General features: G+C 42.2%; 1 protein-coding gene across 2 annotated transcripts; it reads left to right on the top strand.

Annotated features, from left to right (window-relative positions):
- The first annotated feature begins 4 nt into the window (after nt 1–4).
- Nucleotides 5–15430, top strand: Cdnf (cerebral dopamine neurotrophic factor). 2 transcript variants are annotated; one of them, XM_052728993.1, is made up of 4 exons: nt 5–201; nt 8353–8480; nt 11088–11229; nt 13800–15430. In XM_052728993.1, exons 1-4 carry the CDS (start codon nt 87–89, stop codon nt 13976–13978), a joined length of 564 nt encoding a protein of 187 aa, XP_052584953.1. In that variant the 5' UTR covers nt 5–86; the 3' UTR covers nt 13979–15430. The 2 variants fall into 2 exon arrangements, with proteins under 2 accessions (XP_052584953.1, XP_052584954.1); XM_052728994.1 differs by having other exon boundaries at nt 86–431.
- Nucleotides 15431–18437: the final 3007 nt, after the last annotated feature.

Raw genomic sequence — 18437 nt, 5'->3', positions numbered from 1 at the left:
GTTTCCTGCCTCTTACCCGGCTCGCGAGGTTGCCTACGGCGACAGTAGTGCAGGAGGCACTGGCCGTTCCCAATCCCAGGCTCAGCATGCGGTGCACCAGCCTACCTACCCTAGTGACCTTTTGCGCCGGGCTTTGGATCTCGGACCTGGTGCTGGCGCAGGGCCTGGAGGCCGGTGTGCAGCCGGGGGCTGACTGTGAAGGTGAGCGGTGTGTGACCTGCTTGCATGGCGGCGACACCAAGCTCAGCCCAGCTGTTATCTAAGCAGCTTCTCCCGGCCCAGGCTGTAAATAACATCTCACCCAAGAAATGCGGCCCAGTCAGGCATTTACCCCCACCTTTGGCAGCCTAAGCAAAAGCTTGACTTGGGCCCAGTGACGCTTGAGGACATGTTCTGCTTTCTGCTGTTACTAAGTTGGCGCAGGAAAACGAGTGAGTTAGGATTCTATTGGATTTTGTGCAAATGACCTCGTTGCCAACTGAATTCTGTTGCTCCTAAACTGGGGAGATTTGCCTCTTTGTGCATAAGACATGTTCTGAGGTGCAAACTAATTTGTCACTCCCAGAAGGAAAATAAAACAAGATAATATGCTAGGGTTGCTGAAATCAAAGACAAAGTTAACGCTGGTTAGCACTTTATAGACGGAAGTCGCTTTACAAGGGAGCACATTAATTCCTTGAGAAGAGAAAGATAAATAGAAAGATGACTTTTTTCTTTTATGGACTTGGTGATCAGTACACCTTTATTCATTCCACCAAACCCCCTGGCTTTGAGGGTGTTGTACTACCTAGATTTTACAAAAAGAGCATGCATTTTAGAGGGCTGTTAACAAGAACCAAGATGAGAGTTTTGATAGTCCCTTCCTTTGGGACCACTGCAGCACTTAACATCCTCGTTTTAGTGAAATAAATTTAAATGTGTGTCCTCTGATCTTGAGAGTGGACACACTAAACCGGAAATGTAGACTCACAAGATTCACATGGAATGAGTGGTTGAATGTGTAGTCTTACTGTAAATAAATAAAACCTTAATAATTGGAGTCCAGCTTTCTATCAGCAATTATCAAATCTTTCTCTAGAAATTTTAAAATAGGTTAAATGTTATTTTAAAACTCTGTAGGGGCTGGAGAGATGGCTCAGCAGTTACGAGCACTAGCTGTTCTTCCAAAGGTCCTGAGTTCAATTCCCAGCAACCACATGGTGGCTCACAACCATTTGTAATGAGATCTGGCGCCCTCCTCTGGCAAGCAAAACACTGTATACACAATAAATAAATCTTAAAAAACAACAAAAAACAAACAAAACAAAACCTCTGTAAATAGATAGTTGTTTCACAGTTATAATTTCGGTTAAAGATCTCATTTTGGGCAATCAGATGGCTCAACAGCTAAAGGTGATTGTTCCCAAATCTGAAAATCTCAGTTTGGTCCTCAGACCTTACAGTTTGGTGTCTCCAGACTCTACACGACTGAAGGAGAAAAGCCACTCTTGCAGGTGTCCCCTGGCCTCCACACAGAGCCATGGTGTGCTGACTCACGAAATGAATCAATAAGTAGATAAGCAAATAAACAGGTAAGTAAATAAATACATGTGATAATTTTTAAAGATCTCGTATTTCCCAACACATTTCAGCTTCATTTGTGAGGCATGTACTATCATCCATTTGAAGAGCCATTCATAATTAATTTTTTGTAGTTTTGGCCTGAAAACACATCAGAAGAGACAGCGCATCTGGATTAACGGAGAAGCCTGCCACCTTTTCTAATTTGCTAGTCTGTTGTGATTATTAGTTTGCACGTCTGGCTAACCCACTAATGTATCCTTATTTATTCAGTAAGGAGGCTACGTACTCACACACGTGGGAATTATCATGGAGCAAGAGCTAGACTTTATATTGTGTTCTATTACTGCGTATTAGCCTTTTTATTTTATTTATTTTGTGTGTCTGGCACAAATGCCACAGTGTATGTGAGGAGGTCAGAGAACAGAATCCTTTCCTTTTGCAGTGTGGGTCCTGAGACTCAAACTCAGGCCATCAGACTTGGCAGCCAGCTCTTTTACACCCTGAGCTATCTCACCAGCCCTTGTGAGCACTTATTAGTTACTTAATTTCCCATCAGTGTATCAGATTAAAATAATGTATTATATTGCATATAACACAGCATGTATTATATTGCATATAATAATACAGTATATTGTATATAATATAGCCATGGTAAAACATATGGTTGTTGTAGAATATTATTTTAAGGCGTGTTACTTTTGCTTATGTTGCATTTGTTTAACTCTGTGAAGCTGTGTTACTTTGCCTGACTAAAACACCTGATAGTCTAATAAAGAACTGAACAGCCAATAACAAGGCAGGAGAGAGATAGGTGGGGCTGGCAGGCCAAGAGAATATATAGAAGGAGAACTCTGGGAGGAGGAAGAAAAACAGAGATGGAGGACTGAAAAGAAGGAGGAGCCAGAGAAGGAGGAGGACTCCAGGGGCCAGCCACAGCAAGCACGGAGTAAGAGTAAGATTTGCAGAAGTAAAAGAAGGGGAAAAGCCCAGAGGCAAAAGGTAGATGGGATAATTTAAAGTTAAGGAAAGCTGGCAAGAAACAAGCCAAGCTAAGGCTGGGTATTTGTAGTTAAGAATAAGCCACTCTGTGTGATGTATTTGGGAGCTGGGTGGCGGACCCCTCAAAAGAGAAAAGAGCCCAAAACCAACCAACAACATATGGTCATGGGCCCCTTTCGACCTGTTGATGTGTTCTGGTTGGGGGAGATTTTCAAATTGCCTTTCTTATTCACTTTGCTTAACCAGTCCCTGTAGACAGTTTAGTTTGTGAGTCTTGGGCTTAGGTAATTTGAGGTTTTCTGAGAAAACTTGAAAAGGATTTTATTATGGAACTTAAACTATTTTGAAATCAGTATAGATTGATGTATGAAACTACTTTAATAAACAAAGAAAGCCCTGCAGCATGAATACAAGAAAGGAAACCATTTGACAGCACACTAACAAACACAAGCCAGGGCCTTAAGCTACTAGCTTCAATCATCCCTGCTGAAGTTATTAGACAATAACTTCATGTAAGTTCAAGGAGTAAACTTGGGTTTCTCTGTGGCACGTGCCACTGTTGTTAATTTTATTTTCCTTTCAGAAACTCTTGTCCTGATGGCCTTGATACTGCTATTTCTTTTGTCTTTGCCTTTTGTCACTGCAAACATTTTTCAGATTTCTTCCTGTGCTTCGAATCCTCTGGCCATGGCTGCCTTCCCTTTCTTCCTTTCCCTTCCTTCCTTCCTTCCTCCCTCCCTCCCTCCCCCACCCCTCCCGTTCTCTCCGTCTCTGTCTCTCCTCTCTCTCTCTCTCTCTCTCTCTCTCTCTCTCTCTCTCTCTCTCTCTCTCTCTCTCTCTCTCTGTATTTTGACACAAGGTCTCACTATGTAGCACCCAAGTGCTGGGATTAAAGACATGTACCACCATGCTTGGCCTAGCCATGATTTAAATGTTGGAATTGTTCAGTGTTGTGCCCTCTGTCCATATTTATTATCAATCTACATACAATGCAATAAAAATCAATCTATCTGACAGTCTAGTAAATCCTACATCTCTATAGCTAAGATGCCATCTTCCCACAGTTCCAGACATATTGTCCATTAGGTGATTATGGAATGGCTAACATTTCAAAAACTCAACATAGTTAAAAAGTAATCCTCCCCACTTTTTATTCCTTAGGAGCTTGTTCCTATGCTGCAAGGTCAGATATTAACTGGTTTGTTCTACATTTCTTTTTCCTTCTTTCTGTCAACCAATTGCTTGTCTATTGATTCTCCCTTCCGCTGGGTTCTCTGCCTTCCTACAGACTTTCACTGCTTTTACTTTCTACTGTCCTGGTGTCCTTCCATCCTGCACTTTGCCCCATCTCTAGCCCCCTGTGAAGGTTGTCACATTGCTTGTTGGTTTAAAAAAGTCTTTCAATGGTTTCCCAGTTTCCTCCAGGTAGTTTCTCCTGCTTTTTCCCCCCACAGCATCTAATTAATGTGTTTCTCAGAAGATTAAAAAAATCATTTCACTATCTGCCATGCAACTATGTCCTTTTTTTTTTTTTTTTGAGACAGAGTTTCTCTGTATATTTTTGGTGCCTGTCCTGGATCTCGCTCTGTAGCCCAGGCTGGCCTTGAACTCACAGGGATCCTTCTGCCTCTGCCTCCCGAGTGCTGGGATTAAAGGTATGTGCCACCACTGCCCGGCTCAACTACGTACTTTTAAAAAGTCTTTCTGGCTGGGCGGTGGTGGCACACACCTTTAATCCCAGCACTTGGGAGGCAGAGGCAGGTGAAGCTCTGTGAGTTTGAGGCCAGCCTGGGCTACAGAATGAGTTCCAGGAAAAAAGCACAAAGCTACACAGAGAAACCCTGTCTCAAAAAAAAAAAAAAAAGTCTTTCTGGATGATGTATGTCTCTCATCCTGTGGTTTTCAAAATCTATTATGGCACATACTAGGCACATTATTGAACAAAATGCTATAAATGTGCTGTGGCAAAATTTCTTGCAAGTTTTGGTGAGCCAAATGTCTATCTTTTCCTCATTTGGAAAAGGTGACAGTTGAGGTTAAGAAATCATATGAGGATCTGTTGGGGAAGTGATAGGAGACTTTGCAAGACCGGATCTCTCTTGTAGGAAAACAAGATGGAAAGTTGCTTAGAGACTGATGAATTCTTGCTCACCGGCAGCAAGATCATGACAGCAGCTGTCTTCTTTGCAGACTTAATGTGTTTGATAATTAAGCTGATATGTAAGGAGACATTTTTCACTCTATCAGTGGCTCATATCATTGTTGATCAGTTAGATGTGTTTTCATCATTTGCCTCTAGAGAGAACACTGGTCCTTTCTCTTGTTCTGCTTTACTGGCTGTTCCGAGGAGTGCTTTTCTGATTCTGTCTTACATCCTCAACTTCTAAACGTTGGCATTTCATGAAGGTGATACCCAGGCCTATACTTTCTTCATCTCCCTTTTCTCTGTGATCCCATCTTTGGAATATTGCTTGAATATGATGAATTGTACATTTATGTATCATCCTAGATCATATCCCAGTTCTCAGATTTGTAACAATGTGCTGCATATTAACATTTCAGCCAACAAATGGACCATGTATACAAAAATGGTTCTATGTAATTATGAAAATTTTCTATCACTCACTGATGTTAAATCATTTTTTAATCATTTGTTTGTGTTGATCCTGGAATAAACAGACCCCATGCAGGCTTAGACTAATGCATGTTTTTGTGTCTTAGTTTTTAACAAACAAGTTTAAAAAGTAATAAATAAATTAAGAACTTAATAAAGATTTAAAAAGGAAAATATAGTGCAGTATTTGTGTTTCAAGCTTAGTGTCATAATAAAACGGTCAAATAGTTTCTTTAAAAATTAAAGAGCATTTATATGGTGGAAAACTTATAGTAAGCTAAGGTTCATTTATCATGAAAGAAAAAAAAACTATTCCCCCCCCCCCCCCCCGAATTTCATGTAGTCTGTGTTCAGTGCTTATAGTGTCTACCTCAGGGTCTACCTCCCTTGACTGTCACGTTGGCTCACCCCTTCCTGGCTCCCCCAGCTCAGCTTCTACTTCTCCAGGCTCCATTTCTAGTAAGAGCCACATGCAGGCATACCATCTTATTTTAAAACTCTCTTTTCTGAAGACTTGTTTTTATTTATTTATATGTCTCTGTTTGATCTATAGAATGCATGTGTGCAGAAACTTTCAAGGCCAGAAGAGGGCGCCTGATCCCTTGAAACTGGAGTTTCAGGCAGTTGTGAGCCACCTGATTTGGGTGCTGGGTAGTGAACTTGGGTCCTTTGGTGGAGCAGTGAGCGCTCTTAACCGCTGAGCCATTGTTCCAGTCTTGATTATTAATATTCTGTTTTTACTGCACCTTTCTTATGTTTATGTACCTAAAATTGAGCAAAACTTACCTACAGCATTCAGTATGGTAACGTGTTCTACACACAGGCATGATCATCTTGTGGCTGCAGGCTGCATATGGTTCAAGATAGCTATGAATGAAATTCAACATAAAATCACAATACATTGTAAGATTTTGTGTGTGTGTGTGGTTTTTTGTTTCGTTGTGTGTGTGTGTGTGTTTACTTGTAGCTCAATTGCATGGTTCTTGAGCAGAAACTTTGTAGATGACAATGTAGTGTTATAATTCTAAAAAATTGAACATACCTGCCAATCATGTAGCCCAGGAACAATGAGCTGTACACTATGACTTAGGTGTGTAGCAGGTTACAACATCTAAGTTTCTGTAAGTACCCTCTTTGATGTTCCTACAATAAAGTCACCTAGCAACACATTTCAGAAGCAACACATCCCCGTCATTAAGAGATGCATGACTGTACCAAGAGGTTTCCTCACTGTTTCTACTTGAATTATGCATTAGTCAGAATTCTTCAGAGCAATAGAACCAATACCAAATGTGTGTGTGTGTGTGTGTGTGTGTGTGTGTGTGTGTGTGTGTGTGTTAGTCTTTAACTTACAATGAGGTTACATCCCCATCATAAATTGAAAATATCATAAGCCAAGCTGCATTCAGTACACCTAATCTGTCAAGCAGCATAGTTTTGGAACATGGTACACTGTAGAGTGTGATGTTTAGCCTTGTGATTGTGAAGCTGACGGGGTGATGTGAGTGGCTCTCCAATCACATTCTCATTCAGGATGGGGAAGGAGGGTATCATAGGTTATGGCCAGTTGAGACCAGAGACAGAAGTAGTCTACTTGAAAAGATTTCAGATTTGGTTATTATCAGTCATTAAATTGATTTTATTTTATGTTTAAAGAAGTGAAAGGACTAATAATATAAATATAGAGCAGGAGGCTTTTGGGAAAGAGCCAGTTAAACTTCTGTAAATAAAGTTGATAAGACCAACAGCAGATCAGATACCAGTGAGAAAAAGAAATAGTGTATAACAAGATCTAAGAGGTGGGCTGTGGATGTAGCTCAGCTGGTAGAGTGCTTACCTGGCATGTATGAAACTCTGAGTTTGAGCCTCAGTATTGCATAATATGATTGTATTCACCTGTAACCCTAGCTCTTGGGGCGTGGAGCAGGAGAATCAAAAGTTTAGCTAAATAGGGAGTTTGAGACCAGCCTGGGATACATGAGACTATTACTAGTAGTGGGGAAAAAGATGGCTAAGAATGTATCACAGAGAGATGAAAGGATAAGATGGGAAAGAGATAATAAAGATAAAGAAAACTCCAGCATATGTTCATTGGATTTCCAGAAGATCAGGAGAGAGGCTATGCGCATTAGTGATGTCGCTCCTTGCTGGGACAGACATCCTGACAGAAACATCTCAAAGAAGAAAAGATTTCTTCTTCCTCCCACAGGGCCGGGGCCACCGGGGATCAAGTGCTCTCTCTACTACTTGCCCAGCAAGTTAGGGGATGTCTCTCTGGCTCAGGCTCTCTATCTGTAAAGAGGGTAGTGACGTATCTATGCCATAGCTTTGTTGGGAACCTTGAAGGAGTTAAAATACATGCAATGCTTGCATCAGAGCCAGCACCTGCCAGCCCTGACAAGGGTTAATGTGGTGGTTGCTCACGGCTGCACCTGTTCCGAGTCCCATCTCTCACAGCTCAAGGCAATTGGGATTGAATAATGTTCTTCAAGTTAGGATTTAACCATGCTATACATAAAGTATAAAAAAAGCAGATTAGAATTCCACCAATCTCAGACTCATGGGGAGGAACATAAATACTTGTGCATGCTAAGGAACTTTATTTAAGGTATTATAGTTATTCTGGTTTTTCTCTATGCCTGAAGCAAAGTTATTCCCAAGACCGTATCCTACACAAAAGCTATCTTATCTTTTAGGGTCTGCCAAAGTTTACACAAAAGGTTTTCATTTTAGGTGGAACTTGGTTCCAAAGACTGACTGGCAGATTCTGTCTACTGCATTCATGGCTTTAGTAACAGACCCCCAAATAATGTTTAGGGTTTGAATCCATGGTCATAATGCATTGAATCCTACCTATATATTTTAAATGTTATATAAGTGTTTAATGCATATAAGTGTTAGCCTGAATGTATGCATTTGTACCACATGTACCTGGTGCCAATGGAGGCCAAAAGAGGGCATCAGATCCTTAGAACTGAAGTTACACATGGTTGTAAGCTGTAGGTGGCAGGTACCGGACCTGGGTCCTCTGTAAGAGCTGCAAGTGCTCTGAATTGCTGAGCCACCTCTCCAGCCCTGAATCGTACCTATATTTTTCTCGCTTGGTGGGTGGGTCATGGTCATAGATGCGGTAGAGGTAGAATTGTGTAACAGACCTAAGTCTCTCTTCCTTCTAGTATGTAAAGAATTCTTAAACCGATTCTACAACTCCTTGCTAACCAGAGGAATAGACTTTTCTGTGGACACCGTAGAGAAAGAGTTGATCAACTTTTGCTTGGATGCCAAAGGAAAAGAAAACCGCCTGGTATGGTAAATTTCATTTTTCCAGTGTGCTTCAAAAGAACTACTACCAAGTTTCCCTTTTCACTTGGAGTTGGTGTCTTCCTACTTCAGTGCCTACTTCAAACATGCTTATTGTAGATGGAAGCAGAAGTCAATCTTCTGGGAAACATAGTCCTATGTGTTAAGTCTCAAACCCTGGGACAGATGGCTGAGGTGCCTATTTAACAAATTAAAGTGGGGACCTGTCCACTAGATACTCCCAGCATCCCTCAGTCCCTCCCTGTTACAGGGTCCTCCTGGTTGGTATACTCTGTCCCCTAGCCTAAACTTCTCCAGCCAGGGGCTGGGCTTTCCTTTCCCCAGATGTCCTTCCAGCCATTTTGGTTACCCCTTCTCTTTGGGGCCTCCTGGCTGTTCCCCTCTATCTCCTCTCCCTTACCCTCTCTGCTCTCCTCACATGGCTCAGGGTGACGTCCACTCTGGACTCTTCCAGACATCTCTGCCTCTGACTATGCTCTCACTTTTATCTACAATAAACCTTCTCCTCCACCATACCTAGGAGCAGTCATGTCATGTCCTTTCCTTTTTTTTTTTTTTTTTTGAGACAGGGTTTCCCTGTGTAGCTTTGGAGCTTTCCTGGAACTCACTCTATAGACCAGGCTGGCCTTGAACTCACAGAGATCCGCCTGCCTCTGCGTCCCAAGTGCTGGGATTAAAGGCATGCACCACCACTTCCCAGCATCCTTTTTCTTTCTTTCTATTTTTTTCATTCACTATGGATTCTTATTGAGAGTAATCGAGTTTTCCTTTCTAAATAAATCACAGGCAAGCAATTTTACATTTTCTTAAGCCAAATTGTAAAGCTGTTTCTGGTAATAATTTACTATTATAAGGCTTTTGCATTTGTTACCAAGACACTTAGTCAAACCCATAAATCATCTCAGTATCATTCACATGTAATGATTGAGGCATATATATATGTGTGTGTGTGTGTGTGTGTGTGTGTGTGTGTGTGTGTGTGTGTGTGTATGATTGTGTTTCCTGAATTTAATGTATGGCTTATTTCAATATTCAATAAAGACAATTTTAGATCAAATCATTTTTTTCCCATCTTGGTATTGAACCTACAACTTTGTATGAGTTAAGCATGTGTTTTAACACTGAGCTATATCTCAGGTACCAGACCAGTTCTTTTTAGTCTAAAGTGGTCATGTTAATGTGTACTAGTAATTGACACATTGCCAAACTCTTGTCATTTATTTGTATATAAACACAAGTAAAGATTTATTTTTATTTTTAATAATGTGTACGTGTGTGATTCTGTGTAGGGGTTTGTGCACTGTGAATGCAGGTGCCTGCAGAGGCCAAAAGAGGGTGTCAGATACCCTCCAGCTGAAGACACAAGATGTTGTGAACTGCCTGATATGGGTAGATGTTGGGAACCCAACTCAGGTCTTTGGAAGAACTGTATGAACTCTTAAATGTTGGACCATGTCTCCAGCCATATATATATATATATATACATATACACATATATACATATATATGTATATATACACACACAACACACACACACACACACACACACACACACACACACACACACACACACACACACATATATATGCCTGTTTGGTTTTTTTTTTTCGAGACAGGATTTCTCTGTGTAGCCCTGGCTGTCCTGAAACTTGCTCTGTAGACCAGGCTGGCCTCAAACTCAGAGATTCACTTGTCTCTGTTTTTGCCTCTCATGTGCTGGGGTTAAAGGCATGTGCCATCACCACCTGACTTTATATTTGTATCTGTAAAATTTTAAGTCAGGTAACTGGAAAGACAGTGTGATATATGTGACAGCTAAAATACTGGACTGCATAATTCTGTCTTTTCTACTGTTGGGCTGGGTGATCTTCTACTGTCTCGAAAACAACATGGGGATAATAATAGCACTCACTTCTCAGGATTACTGTGAGCAGTGAATAAGTTAATCCCTCTGAAGAAGTGAGAGCAGTGCCTGACAGAGCAAACACTAAGTGTGAACTCTCTCCGTCACCATCACGGGAATTGTCAGGTGCATCTAATTAGCCTGATGACAAAGGCTGGAGTCACTGGTCTTCAGGTGCCTCAGCCAGCCAGGCTTAAAATTTAATGGCTGGACTATGAAAACAAAGCTGACCTCGTTCTCCCCTACCCCCACCCCTTTTTTTATTTTGTTTTTATTTTTTTGAGACAGGATTTCTCTGTGTAACAGCCCTAGCTGTCCTGGAACTAGCTCTGTAGACTAGGCTGGCCTCGAACTCATAGAGATCCACATCCTCTGGCTCCCAAGTGCTGGGATTAAAGGTGTGTACCACCACTGCCCCGCCTCGTTCTCCCTTCTTTATACTGTGTTTTTCTTGCTTTTATTCATTATCGGGAACGCTAGGTCTTTTCAGTCATGCTTCATTGATCTATTATGTATGCATGTGTGCGGCCTGCACATAGAGGTCAGAGGACAACTTGCAGGAGTCAGTCTTCTCCTCCTACCACATTGGTCTTGGGGATCACGCTAAGGTTGTCAGTCCTGGCGGCAGGCACCTGTACCATCCAAATCATCTCACCAGCCCCGTATTGCCCGTCATTCTCTTTCTAGTGCTATTATCTGGGAGCCACCAAAGACGCAGCCACCAAGATCCTAGGTGAAGTTACACGTCCCATGAGTGTGCACATGCCCATAGTGAAGATCTGTGAGAGGCTGAAGAAGATGGACAGCCAGATTTGTGAGCTAAAGTATGGTACGAGAGACTCAACTGTCTTTGCCACTGTGTTCCATGTGTCGTCCAGCTTTGAAACACTGGGCCATGTTATCTAAAAAGTCAGCATTAGAGAGAAGGAATTCTCCACTCACTGACAGGTTGCTGAATGGTGTTTTATGGCAGCTGACCTCATATAAAGGAAGAGAAATAAATGAACTAATAATAACCTAATAGCAAATATTGGATACTAATGAATAATTGGCATTAAGTTGGAACTGCCAGTCCCAGAGTTTAAGTTCCTAGTTTACTAAGGTGATGTCAGCCATGTGTGTCTGGAGAGTTTGTGAAAATGAATAGAGGAAGCAGGCATGGTGGACGCTGAAGACATGAGTTCGTGCGTTCAATGGCAGCAGGGCTCTGAAGTCGTAAAGTGACTGCGTTTTCATCCTAGGTGTGTTCAATCTTCTCTCACCTTTCACTTTCAGGAACTGGGCCAGTCCCATCAAACCAGGTCTTGCATGATGACATAGCTCATCAGAGGTGCCTAAAATAAACAGCCAGGAAAGGAAGGGGATGTCCTATTTAAAACTATCCTTGGCCTTATAAATTTCACATGGTTAAATCTATTCTTATACTGAGGGATTGTATCTGGGCCAGCCTTTTGCGTAGATGGAGTCAGTGTGATGAAAGGCTGGGAAAATTTTTCCCTCAGCTATCCTTAACACCTGAAATTCCACGGATGGAGACTTTCTTTTTGCATAAGTTGTTTTCTGTCACACACACACACACACACACACACACACACACACACACACACACACTGTATTACTGTAAATGACCTAAGTAGTTAGCATCCAGATCTGAATCATTTAGCCTCATTTCCCACCACAGCTGTGTAATGTGCACACATACCATAGCTACACGGCAAACAAGGAACAGGTTCAGGGTTGAAAGGTACCAAGGACAACCTCGTTCTTAGTCTGCCAAGCACAGGCCCTGACTTCCAGGGTAGTTATTATGAGTAAGCGTCCCTTTTTATTGACTTCAAAGGAGTAGTAGGGTAGAGGCAGAAAGCCCTGAGTCCATACAAAACATGTTCACACAAGGGACAGCTGTGTGTTGAGTATTTCATACAACAAATCCATTTTTGAAGACTTGTACATTCAGTGAGTGGTTTCACCTCAAAGGGCTTCTTAAATATTAGAAAAAGTATCAAATATTATAGAGAAAATTAATATTTATTTATGCATGAGAACACTGGCCATTAGAGAACCTTGGAAAGCCATAAACTAATTTTAATTTTTGTATTGACCTCTTTCTTGTACTTTTAAGAGTATTGTGGCATTCTCCCTTTAAATTTAGGGAGATACCATTTCTTTCCCAGGAAAAATATCAGAGAAACTGCTGACGTTTACTTGAAGTTTCTCTTCTCCTTCATCCACTTCTCTTGAGTGTATCAATAGTTATAAGTTCTTTTCAGCCTACTGTCAGATCCCCTGGAACTGGGCTTTGAGGTGGTTATGAAGTACCTGCTGTGGGTTCTGGGACTTGACCTTGGTCCCTCTGCAGAGCAGAATATGCTCTTAACTAGAGAGCCATTTCTCCGGCCCTGATTCTTCACATTATTATGGAGACTCCATAATGCTCACATACATTATTGGAGATGTATCTTCTCTTTAAACTGGGCTATAACCTGCTGGTTAGTTATGGCCTATGTCTTTTAGTTAGCCACAATGAAGGCCATGCCAAAGACACTGGCTTTTATTTATAAATTTCTGTCTTTTCAACCTTCGGAGAAGCAATTAAGCAATTAAGTTTGTTTCAGGAATGCAGACTGGAGAACTCTGCAAAGCTTCCACGCCCTTGTTTTGAAGCCACACAGCCCTTTAGGAGGTTGGTGGGAATGCAAACTATCCTGGTGTCTTTATACAGTGGAGGATGACAAAATCCCCAGGGGTTCAAGTTCCTAATATAAAATGGCATAGCATTTGCATAGTATTCAGGCACGTCCTCTTCTTAACTCTAAGTCAACTTCAGATTACTAATATTACATCATACAATGTAAATGTTATGTAAATAGTTTTCCATTACATACTTTGTGTGTTCACACACTTGTGTGCTCGCACTCCTGTGAATGTATAAAAATGTAAGTGCATGTGTGCCCCAGCACACATGTGAAGGACAGGGAACAATCTGTGGGAGTCGGTTCCCTCTTTCCACTGTGTGGATCCCTGGAGATTGAACTTAAGTCCTTGGGCTTGGTAGCAAATGCCTTCATCCACTAAGCCATCTTGCTGGCCAGTAAACAGTTGTTATACTGTATTGTTTAGGGGATTATGACAAGAAAATCTCTGTACATGCTCAACATAGATTCAATATTTCCCTTCCTGAATATCATTGGTCTATGATAGGTAGCATTCAAGGACATAGAACCCAAGGGTGTAGAGAGCCGACTGGTGATACTGCATTTTCACTGGGCATGTCTTGATCTCCATGGAAAGGGAATTGTCTCACACTGAAGGAGAACGAAGTCAGCACCATATGCCATTCTACGAGTTGCATGAATTTTTGTTTTGTCGTTCAATCGTGTGTTCTTTTTTAACCTTTAGAGAAGAAATTGGACTTGGCGTCGGTGGACCTGGGGAAGATGAGAGTCGCGGAACTGAAGCAGATCCTGCACAGCTGGGGGGAAGAATGCAAGGCCTGTGTAGAAAAAAATGACTACGTCAACCTCATCAAAGAACTCACCCCCAAATATGCGGAGATGCACCCCCAAACGGAGCTCTGACCTCAGCTATCGGTGCATATGGACTGTAGTTAGAGCAAAATGACCGTCTAAGACATGGATGTGTTGGTTAAGGCTAACCAGGGACCGCCCTGGTGGTATACTCATGTTGTGCTGCTTAGGCTTGTGATTAACCACGTTGGCAGAGTCCGGAGACCTCAAAGTGCCTTTCTCCTCCTCCTTTGGAAGGTGCAGGGGTTCTCTTTGCACGACTGTGACAATGGCGCCCGGCAGAAGTGAGTCAGGGGAGGGATATTTACTCATGGTTTCAGCCCATCGTGCCGGGGTAGCTAATGGCAGAGCAGCTAAGAGCACGGAGACAGGCGCTCGGCAGAGGTGGTTGTCATTATGGGGGACTGAGAAGCAGAAAGTGATGTTCAAATAAGGATAAGGCTGTGACCTTCAAAGGTATAGCCCGACTGATCTACTTCTGCCAGCTAGACCTCACCTTCGAGCCTCCCCTAATCACCACTAACCGGGGAACACACATTAAAAATGAGCCGATGGGGGACCGCACTGGCTGGTTTTGTGTGTCAACCTGACACGAGCTGGAGTCATCCGAGAGGAAGGAGCCTCAGTTGAGGAAATGCCTCCATGAGATCCAGCTGCAAGGCATTTTTCTCAATGAGTGATCAGTGGGGGAGGGCCCACCCTGGGCTGGTGGTCCTGCGTTCTGTAAGAAGACAGGCTGAGCAAGCCATGGGAAGCAAGCCAGTAAGCAGCATCCGTCCGCGGTCTCTGCATCAGCTCCTGCCTCCAGGATCCTGCCCTGTCTGAGTCTATGTTTGGGCTCCTTGTAGTCACCTTCGAGTTGCCAAGTGACCCAAGCTCAGAGTCCTCTTTCACCGTCACATATTGGACTGAAGCACACTCGGCACATGAGGCAGCAGAGACGCTTGTGGTTTCTAATGCTCTTCTATCAGCTTTAAGCAGTAAGCAATGTTTACAGCTCCGTTTTCCGGCCATAGAAGAATAAGAACCCCATGGTAGAAGTGGGTGCCTTTGTGTCATAAGTCGGGTGTGGATATTCAAGAAAGCATTCCCTCGAAATGTTCTGGGGTGATGGGAATGTCCCTTATCAGGGCAGGTGATGAGAGATATGATCATCATATTGATATAGAGGTATAATTAAGATGTGGGTATTTTATCATACATTAATTCTATCTAATAAACAGTTGTAAAAGTTATTTGAGGATTACCCAAAATTAATTGATTAAAAACAACTGTTCATTTCAATAATCAAATGAACTTACTGGTAACCTGTGGAGTAGAGAAGAACTTATTCAGACAATAAATATACATTGGCAGAATATTGTTCACTTTCAAATGATGCAAGTGAATGCATCTTCAGCTGAGCAATGGGATATGAGTGAGCTTGTTAGCCAGTTAGTGCTCCCCAAGGAGATGTGTAGGGTGTGTAACTGAAAAACGAGAATAAAGGAGTAGTGTAATGAACGGCCTGAGGTGGTTATTATTTCTGGACTTTAGTAGTTTTCTCGCTGTGTGGGAATAGCCTCCTTCATTTTGAATTGTATTTAAGAAATACCAAGGTTGAACTGGAGAACTGGCTCAGTGGTTAAGAGAACTAGCTGCTCTTCCCGAGGACCCAGATCCCATCCCCAGAACCCACAAAGCAGCTCACAGTCATCTGTAACACCAGTTCCAGGGGATCCAACACCTTCTGACCTCCCACAGGTACCAGGCACACAAGTGGTGGAAAGATGTCCTTGCAGGCACTATACACAGAAAATAAAAACAAAAATACCCAAATTAAACTTTAAAAAGTTTCTAAAAACCTATTTGTGTCTTAGTCAGTGTTCTATTGCTGTGAAGAGACACCACGACCACAGCAACTCATAAAATAAAGCATTTAATTGGTGGCTTATTTACAGTTTCAGAGGTTTAGTTCTTTATCATCATGGTAGGGAGCACAGCAGCAGGCAGGTAGACATGGTGCTGGAGAAGCAGCTGAGAATTCTATATCCAGATCTACAGGCAGCAGGAAGATGAGATACTGGGCCTAGCGTGGGATTTTAAAACCTCAAAGTCTACCCCTAGTGTTATATTTCCTCCAAGAGTCCACACCTCCTAATCCTTCTCAAATAGTGCCACTCCCTGGTGAATAAGCATTCAAATATATCAGCCTAGGGGGACATTCTTATTCAAATCACTACAATGTTTCTATTTTGCACTTGAACTTATAAAACTTATCATTTGGAAATAACCTTAGCTCCCTGATTTCAAAATTAGGTCATATTTCTGTATCACTCCTGCCCCCCAGGAATCTAGGTAATAGGAACACTATTTAGTAGGCCATTCAGATCACTGATGTTGTCTTCTTTTTTTTTTCCCCAGTGCTGGCCATGGTCTGTTTTTTCTCAAAGAGGTTTTACACAAATGCTTTGCAGACTTCTAAAGTTTGCTCCTACAGAGCAGTAGGGAAGCGTACTATACTGCATATTCTTACCTGTGAGTCTGGGACAGAACCTCAGTTATCTACTGTGTGTGTGTGTGTGTGTGTGTGTGTGTGTGTGTGTGTGTGTGTGTGTATTGCATATGTACACATGTATGTTGTTGCTCATGCCTGCAGTGGTTGGAGGATATCAAATGTCCTGCTCTGTCCCCCTCCACCTTACCCCCTTGAGTCAGAGTTTCTCACTGAACCTCAAGCTTATACTTCGCAGCTAGCCTGGCTGGCCAGCGAGCCCTGGGGGTCTGCCTACCTCTTCTTTCTAGTCCAGGAATTGTAAGCATGCATAGCCATGCTTGGCTTTGATGTGAGTCCTGGAGATTTGAACTCAGGCCCTCAAGACCCACTGACTGAGCTATCCACTAGTCCTCAATCAGGTAGGTTTTGAATAGAATTTAAATGTATCAGTATTACATTAGGAATGAAGAAAGTTTATTCTCTTGCAGAAAAGAAGTCCAGTAGACAGAAATTCAGGGTGGATTTGGTGGCTACAATGGTCCCAGAGACTCAGCTCTAAAGTTTTTGCTTCCTGTCCTAGTGATGGCTTCATTGCTAACCCTGGGTCCACAAACCATCTCCAAGAAGCAGTATAAATTCTCTCTTGCCATGCCTCTCAGGCTGTAATTCCTGGTTATTTACTCTAAATAACCCTTCTCCTGGCTATTTCAATCATTCCTGCATGTAAGTGGTAATATTTTCCCTTTTATTGTTTTTGGCTTGAGAAGTATTCTTTTTCTCCTTTATCTTCATTTTAACTTGCTGCTTCTCTCATTGCACATGTGTTTGTGTATGCATTTTCCATGAAAAAAAATCTGTGAGCCAGAAGATGTGGAAGTTATACAACCTGAAAAAAACGTGATAAAAATGAGTTGGGGCCAGGGAGTTGGCTGTGTGGGTGAAACACTTGCCCTACAAATGTGAGGCCCTGAGCTTGGATCCCCAGAACCCACATAAATACCCCAGACATGGCGGGGTGCATATCTGTAATTCTAGCTTCTCTCTGATGAGATGAGAGCTGAAAACAGGAGAATTCTGGGAAACTCCTGGTACAGATAACCTGGAGTACACAGTGATGAACAACGAAGGGACTTGGCCTCAAAATCAAGGTAAGAGGCAAGGACAGACACCCAAGCGACTTCTCAAGACACCCATCAGAAAGAAAGGATAGTTGGTGGCTGTTCTCTCAAAATATATTTGAAAAAAAATTCCACCTAAGAAAAATCCTGGGCATATGATCATTTTGAATATAGAAACATATTTTTTTTCTTTTTGTTACAGTGTGGGCTTCTTAAATTTGTAGTATCAAAAAATACTGAAATTAGGAAATTAGTTGCATTAAGTTATTCTCCTAGGAATATAAAATATATATATATATATTCCTGGCAACATAAAGGTCAGTAGAAAGGGGAATGTATAGATATGCTGTTTTTTTTTTTTCTTATCAACTTGACATAAACTAGGGTCATCTGAGAAGAGGGAGCCTCAGTTGAGAAAATACCTACATAAGACTGACCTGTAGACAAGACTATGGGGACATTTTCTTGATTAATATAAGAGGGTCCAGCCCAAAGCAGCTGGCGCCACCCCTGAGCAGGTGATCCTGGAGTGTATAAGAAAGCAGGCCGAGCAAGCCAGAGGGAACCAGCAGTAAGTGGCACCCTCCGTGTCTCTGCTTTGGTTCCTGCCTTGAGTTCCTGCCTTGACTTCCCTCAATGACAACTATAATCTGTAAGTCAAAATAAACCCTTTCCTCTCCACGTTACTCTTGGTCAGCATTTTTTTCTACAGCAGTAGAAACCCAATTAAGACAGAAGACGTTGTTAAAAGGTGTTTGCTATCCTTTCCACTGATAAAAATGTGGGGAATTGTGACTGGGCAGGACTGGCTGGGCCTGAATTTAACACTCTCTCTAGTGGATTATGGGGATCCACACGCCTTTAATCCCAGGAAGTGATGGCAGGAAGCAGAAAGGTATATAAGGCACGAGGACCA

This window comes from Peromyscus californicus, unplaced genomic scaffold (assembly GCF_007827085.1).
Source record: "Peromyscus californicus insignis strain IS unplaced genomic scaffold, ASM782708v3 Scaffold_8__1_contigs__length_139910024, whole genome shotgun sequence".
Lineage (NCBI taxonomy): Eukaryota > Metazoa > Chordata > Mammalia > Rodentia > Cricetidae > Peromyscus > Peromyscus californicus.
The sequence above is the reverse complement of the archived record's forward strand: the minus strand, read 5'-3'. Positions and strand labels throughout refer to the sequence as shown.

Excerpts from the sequence above, each read along its gene's own strand:
- Cdnf (XM_052728993.1), top strand. The coding sequence starts at position 87 with ATGCGGTGCACCAGCCTACCTACCCTAGTGACCTTTTGCGCCGGGCTT. Across the intron at positions 202-8,352 it reads GCCGGGGGCTGACTGTGAAG|TATGTAAAGAATTCTTAAAC; the intron begins GTGAGCGGTGTG and ends TCTTCCTTCTAG. Across the intron at positions 11,230-13,799 it reads GATTTGTGAGCTAAAGTATG|AGAAGAAATTGGACTTGGCG; the intron begins GTACGAGAGACT and ends TTTAACCTTTAG.